Source organism: Kryptolebias marmoratus, linkage group LG14 (genome assembly GCF_001649575.2).
Source record: "Kryptolebias marmoratus isolate JLee-2015 linkage group LG14, ASM164957v2, whole genome shotgun sequence".
Classification (NCBI taxonomy): domain Eukaryota; kingdom Metazoa; phylum Chordata; class Actinopteri; order Cyprinodontiformes; family Rivulidae; genus Kryptolebias; species Kryptolebias marmoratus.
This window is the reverse complement of record NC_051443.1, coordinates 8,490,324-8,496,499: the sequence shown is the minus strand read 5'-3', so window position 1 is coordinate 8,496,499 and position 6,176 is coordinate 8,490,324. Positions and strand designations below refer to the sequence as shown.

General features: G+C 39.0%; 1 protein-coding gene across 2 annotated transcripts in view; it reads left to right on the top strand.

Annotated features, from left to right (window-relative positions):
* LOC112451274 overlaps window positions 1-5,418 on the top strand; it is a 16,000-nt gene extending 10,582 nt beyond the window's left edge. Inside the window, exons 4-7 of one of the 2 annotated variants that reach the window (XM_037979294.1) lie at window positions 1-165; window positions 1,874-2,200; window positions 2,423-2,505; window positions 2,620-5,418. In XM_037979294.1, coding sequence (XP_037835222.1) covers window positions 1-165; window positions 1,874-2,200; window positions 2,423-2,505; window positions 2,620-2,757 — 713 coding nt within the window. In that variant the 3' untranslated portion in view covers window positions 2,758-5,418. Of the gene's footprint in view, window positions 166-1,873; window positions 2,201-2,422 lie in introns of both variants that reach the window. The other variant, XM_037979293.1, reaches the window with a different exon arrangement.
* Window positions 5,419-6,176: the final 758 nt, after the last annotated feature.

The window sequence follows — 6,176 nt, the reverse complement described above, 5'->3', positions numbered from 1 at the left end:
TCTGTGAACATCTGGACTGTGGCTCTGCTGTTTCTGTAGGACAGAGACAGTCTTCATCCACACCTGTGTGGAGGATCAGGTCTGACTGTGTTCAGTCTGGTTCTGGTCTCAGAGACTGTGCATCATCAGGACCCTCTTTCTCCTCTCTGAATCTCACCTGTTCAGGTGAGCCTCTAACAGTCATGTTCTCTAACATCATGTATGACAGTCATGTTTCCAGAGTTTCTTCTGTGATTTCTTTGGACTGAACTGTAAAGTTCTCCAGAACAATAACCTTATGGGTCATTATGGTTTGTATTTTTTTCAAGGACACAGTGTCAAAGGTTAAGGTCACAGGTGCCCCTTTAGTTAAAACTTTGTTACAAGGGTGTTTGTTTTTTGTCATGGTGGATTTTTTTTTCTTTTATCTGTTAGCAAGATTACTTAAATGCTTCCTTGAACTATTAGGTTAGGTCTGTGGCTTATACATAACATGGTCATTAAATTTAATACACAAAAGCTCATTTCAGAATGAGTGGTTTTAGGGCTACGTCACTTCTATGCAAATAAGCTGCTGTTGGCCACGCCCCCAACTCAGTGTCTCGTCTGAAAACATAAAAACTCTCTGATGGGTTAAACGCTGCAGATCTGACACATATTTATATTGTTTTTAATTTACGAAAAAAAGAAGAAGAAAATAAGGTCAGCAGCAGCAGGGTCAGTTTAGGCAGACGCAGCTCCTCCTCCTCCTGCAAACCTGAAAAGTGTCCGGACGGCCGCCTGGTAAAGATCTGTTTTGTTTTGTTTTTTCCCTGTTCTTTTATTATTATAATTCTAATGTTAGTTTAGACAAACCTGCCATGACTTTAACAGAGAAGTGTTTATGGGATAGTTGAGGTGTTCAAACTACAAATTTATTTAGCAATATCACGGGAACATTGCCATCAAAAATAAAATGAAGCCACGCAGCTCTGTTCCCTGTGACTGGGAGAACATGCACATGTTCTACATTGCAGCCGACAACAGAACATTTTCCTTTTCCAGCAGACCGTGTTCAGCGGTAAAACCAGCAGGACAAATGTGACGTCTTCTTGTAATGAAGTGGGTGGAGCTCCACTTGGGTTTGTAGGTGAGAGAATGGGCTTGGCTTAGGGTTGCTAGGTAACGGATATTGTGACGCAGCAAACCCAAGGTTTATGAAACAGGTCCTTTTGCAGACACCAGAAAACAGTTATTTATTTTACAAAAAACGGCTGGGTGTTTTTTTTTTGTTTGTTTTTTTTTCCACTTGGACTGTTCCTAGAAACAGTAGCTACCCAAATGGAAGAACAAAAACATTCAAAAAGTGAATTTTGCGTACTAGAAGTCATTAATAGGAGATGTTGGGGTTGTTACAGAAAAGAAATGATTACATTTTGGTGATAATTCTGATCATACAAGAGTTCATCGGTGTTACTGACCCTATGGCCTCGGCAGAGGTTGGCATTCTCTGAATGCTTCTAGTTTTCTCTTCTAATGATTGTTACAAAGTATGAATACTGTCCTTTCTTATAATTGATTCATTGGGAACACTGTCTGAACCTTATCGATGCAAGTCGACTGATTACAGTTATATAATCTGTCAAATGAAATGATTTCACTCAGTGTTTCTACTTATTCAGCTTACCAGGCACAGTGCATCCACACATTGTATCCTCCTGCCTATCTGCCTGTTTTTCTACACACACTTTTCTAGGATGCTGTTCCTGACACACATTTTTCTACTTTGTCTCTAAATTTCCTCCACAGTTCCTCAAAACGTCTTTCCTTCACATAATGAAGTTTTTCATCACAATCAACAAAAGCTGTTCAGGTTAAAACAGATGAGGGTCTTTTTCTCTCCTCCTGTTTCCAGACCTGCTGGTTCAGCCAATCATCTCTGTGTCCTCCGTGAACGGGGTCTCTGATGCCCAGCAGCAGGGGTTTCCGGTGTCCAGGGGCTCCAGCTTCACCATCAGCTGCTCCATCCAGCCTCAGTATCCAGGAGGCTCCTTCCAGCTCTCCTTCACCTCCTCCAACACTCCACACGGCTACATCCAGCCAGCTGTCAATCACTCTGCACACTTCCTGTTTCCTGCTGCAGAGCCCGCCCACCAAGGACGCTACAGCTGTGTTTATAACATCCACGTTTTTTCTCATAACTTCTCCTCTGAGAGCCGTGGTCTGTCTCTGACTGTCTCAGGTGAGCTGAAGCAGAGACTCTGAAACGTCCACTGACTGTTTCCATGTTTCCATCCAACGTACATGTTTGGTTCTGAGGATAACTCTGCTTCTTTGAAAGATAACTGAGTCATTTCACTCATGAAGTGGGTCTGCAGAGCTCTCAGTGTTCTGAGTGTTTGTGTTTAAAGGCAGCTGTTGGACTCATGATGTTGTGATGATGACTGTGAATGTGTTTGATCAGATGCAACAGTTCTTCTCATCAGAGCGGTCGTCCTGCCGCTGACTCTGCTGGTGGTGAACGCTGGCCTGTATTTCTACTGGAAGGTACTGTCCACATGTTTGGAGCTGAGAATGAAGCAGTCAGCCTGTGTTTGTTCAGCTGAAGACACAGAGGACTGCTGCTCTCACTCACATCTGGGTGCTGTCATGTCTCTGCAGGCCAGCAGGAGGCAGAAGTGGAGCAGACAGGAGAACATGGAGCTGGTTGTGAGGAACATCAGAGTCTCTGCAGCTGAAGAGGAAGGAGCTCAGGGAGCAGAGGAGAACCTCAGAGGAGCTCCTCTCACATCCAGATGAATTTCTCAGCTGCCTCAGAACCAACCATCAGGGTTATCACCATCAGGAAGGATTAGTTAGTCATTAACTAACATCCTAAATATTTCTAGTTAACGGTTTATTTCTTTGTGAATGTGTTTGATCAGATCCAACACATTCACAAAGAATTATTTCTTTGTTCCTTTTTATGCCTCCATCATCGTATAAACTTAATAATAATTTACTGAAACACCTTAAAGAGAATAAGAATCACTGCAGTGAAGACAAGAAGGAACATCTGAAAGGATCCAGAATCCTGATGTTTGTTAGTTTCATGGACCTGCAGCTGCTTTGACTCAGCTGAATGAAGACAGAACAGTTCTTCCAAAGAATCCTGATCAGATGATCCCAGAACAACTGTTCCAGGCCTTCAGACCCACAGCTCTGCTGGAGCTTTTTATATTTGGACCTCAGACAGTTTGGCAGCAGGAACACATTTAAAAATCAGCAGAACAAGACAAAAGCAGGAAAAAAATATCTGAATAATATTTGTTAAAAGTCTGTACCCTCGTCTGTAATAATAATAATAATAACCTATTCCTTCTGACCCAGGAAGATTCAGCTGACGAGCAATCCGAAATTAGCACCTGCTAATTGCACACATTCTTGTACAATATTAATAAGAAATGTGTAATTCTTTAACAATTTAAATTTCATTTTAGGAAGTGTTTGCATGTTTTGTGAATTTTGTTTGTCATGTCAATAGTGTATCGCAGCCCTGTTTTTGAATGTTTTTCCTGCCTGAGGAAGAATACTGAGGATTGTTTTTTCTAAGGTTTTATGATGAAGCATCCAGTTTAGTTTCTCATATAAACAAGTTTATAATTTAATTAGATCATATAGATGACTTATTTTAATTTGATTGAAATTGAAATTTGATTGTTTATTCATGTAATCCATTTATAACAGTAATAATTGAGTTTAAATAACTTCTGCTGAACTGTTTATATCAGGGATGTCATATTCAGTGACAGCAGGAGCCTAAATTAGAAACTGGCTCCCAGCTGAGGGCCAGTCTCAGTCAGTATTGATTGAAAAAAGATTTGATTTGACCTTGGTTTTCAAATGTATTATGTCAATTTATTTTTATAAAATTATGAACAACTTTTTTCCAAGATGTAATATACAGAATTTAGAACAAACATTGCTGATTGGTTAAAGAAAATAAAAGATTAAAAAAACTCATCAGGAGCATTTGTATGAGTAGCTGATACCATCTTGCTGCACAGGTCATGAGTCCGTCACAGAGACAAACGAGACAAACAACCATTCACACTCTCACTCACATCGAGGGGCAATTTGGAGTTCAAGAGTGTCCAAAGAAATAATTGCTCTGATTCACATTCGTTTAATTGAGATACCTGACGTGTTTTATTGGCTCCTGGAAATCCATTGCTATTATTTCTTTAGGGTTCTTCTGTCTAAGTTAAAATCAAATAGAAAACCGAGAAATTCAAACTTCATTTTCTCAACTTTTATAACTGGCTGAGGAGTAAAGTTTGAGATAAATATGATCTTTTTTTTTTGGCAAAAGTTTAAGTTTCACCTTCGTTATCTCCACCGAAGCAGTTATCTTCTAAAACGGTTTTAGTTTGCTTCTAGTTTGTCGTCTAACTCTTTTCACGCAGACAAAGAGCTGTGGAACCACAGAATGTTGATCCAAGGTCAGGCTGATCCAAGTAGATACCTCTCATTAATACCAAACTCAAATGTGGACATGAGTTGGGACACATCTCCTCATTAGGACATCTGGTTTGAGTTACACATGCACTTTCCTGGACTGTAGGCAGACTCTTGGCGTTCCACAGAAAGCCACACATGTACTCATGTCTTCACTGCATAACTGTTTCTGTGCACCTGATATTCTTAACACATACAATATCCACTTGGCCCTAAAAAGGTTTACTTCATAAATTATATATAGTTAGTTTATATAGTTATCTAGTAACAACAATAGCCATTTTGGTCAAACCTTGAAAACAACATAATGCAAAATCTAATATTGTTTAGAGCAGGGGTGGGCAATCCTGGTCCTTGAGGGCCACCATCCTGCACGTTTTACTTGTCTCTCTGCTCCAACACACCTGACTTGAATCAATGCACTCTAAGAAATAATCCTGTAAATTTTTTCTGACAGTAGATTACTGTTTAAGCAAATACAGTACAGGTACTGCAAAAAATAGTAAAATACTGGTGAATCTAGCTGTCAGTAATTTACTGTAAATTTACATTTTCAACACTGTAATTAATGTTTAAAGTAGTTTACTGTTAAAGTAAATACAGTGGTGAACCTAAATATACAGTAAGATACTGGCATCTCTAGCTGCCAGTATTTTACTGTAATTTAGTTTTACTACTGCATTCACTTTGTCAGTAAGCTGCTGCAACAAAATGTAGTGCAACATTTTGATGTACAATCTTAGTTTTATAGTCGAATAGTAATGCCTTACCCAGTGTAGGCTTCTTCTTAGAAGGGCTAAAATTGGTTCAGTTTTAAAATGCATAATAATTATGTCACATAACACAAAAGAGGATGAGATAAGTAACCTTTAGGACAGAATTTTTATTTAAAGACACTTATGCCACAAACCATATACATTTACAATATATTCAAACAAATTAAAAAAAAAAAAACATATACATGCCCCAGAGAATCAGTGAAAAAAACAGGCTTCCAAAGTCAAGATGTAGTTTCAATAACATTGGAATAACAATTGAAGACTTACAGTTTGCAGTGTTTTAAACTGAGTTTTACTGATCCATTTTTACAATCTTAAGGACACAAAGCCAAAGCCAACGAATCCTCAGAAGTAACCGTTTGTCTGTTTTGCCTGAAAACAAGCGTGAATTAAACTGGGGTCTGACTAATTCCTTTAACTCTTGGAGGAATCGTTTGTCTTTCAGTTCTTTTCCACATACTGTATGCAACTCCACTTTCAATCTTATTCAACAAATATACTTATGTAAAACTTTACAGTATGTACTGTATGTATGAGCATTTATGTGCGTTTAAAATGTCAAACCTGACCAGAAGAAACATTTATTTCTTTAGGGCACACAGCTCACCATTAGTTAATAACAGTTCATGAAAGCCTTAGTAATATCCTCACTGGATGTGGAAAACATTAGGATTAAGGGAAACAGTAGCAAATAAAATGTACTTTGGAGGGAACAAGCTGATACTTTTAGTCAGCAAAGATTTATACTGAACAAAGATGTGAGGATCTGGGGTTTGGCTCCACCTTCTGGGTGGCGCCACTAATCATTGTCCACAGGTGTTCCTCATACCACTGACGAGACCACACAGGATTTAAGCAGCAGGCTGTGATCACATCTTCGCTGGAGCATCAAACCTACTGGGTTAGATTCTCTGCCTCAGCGTCTAACCTGAACTCTTGCTC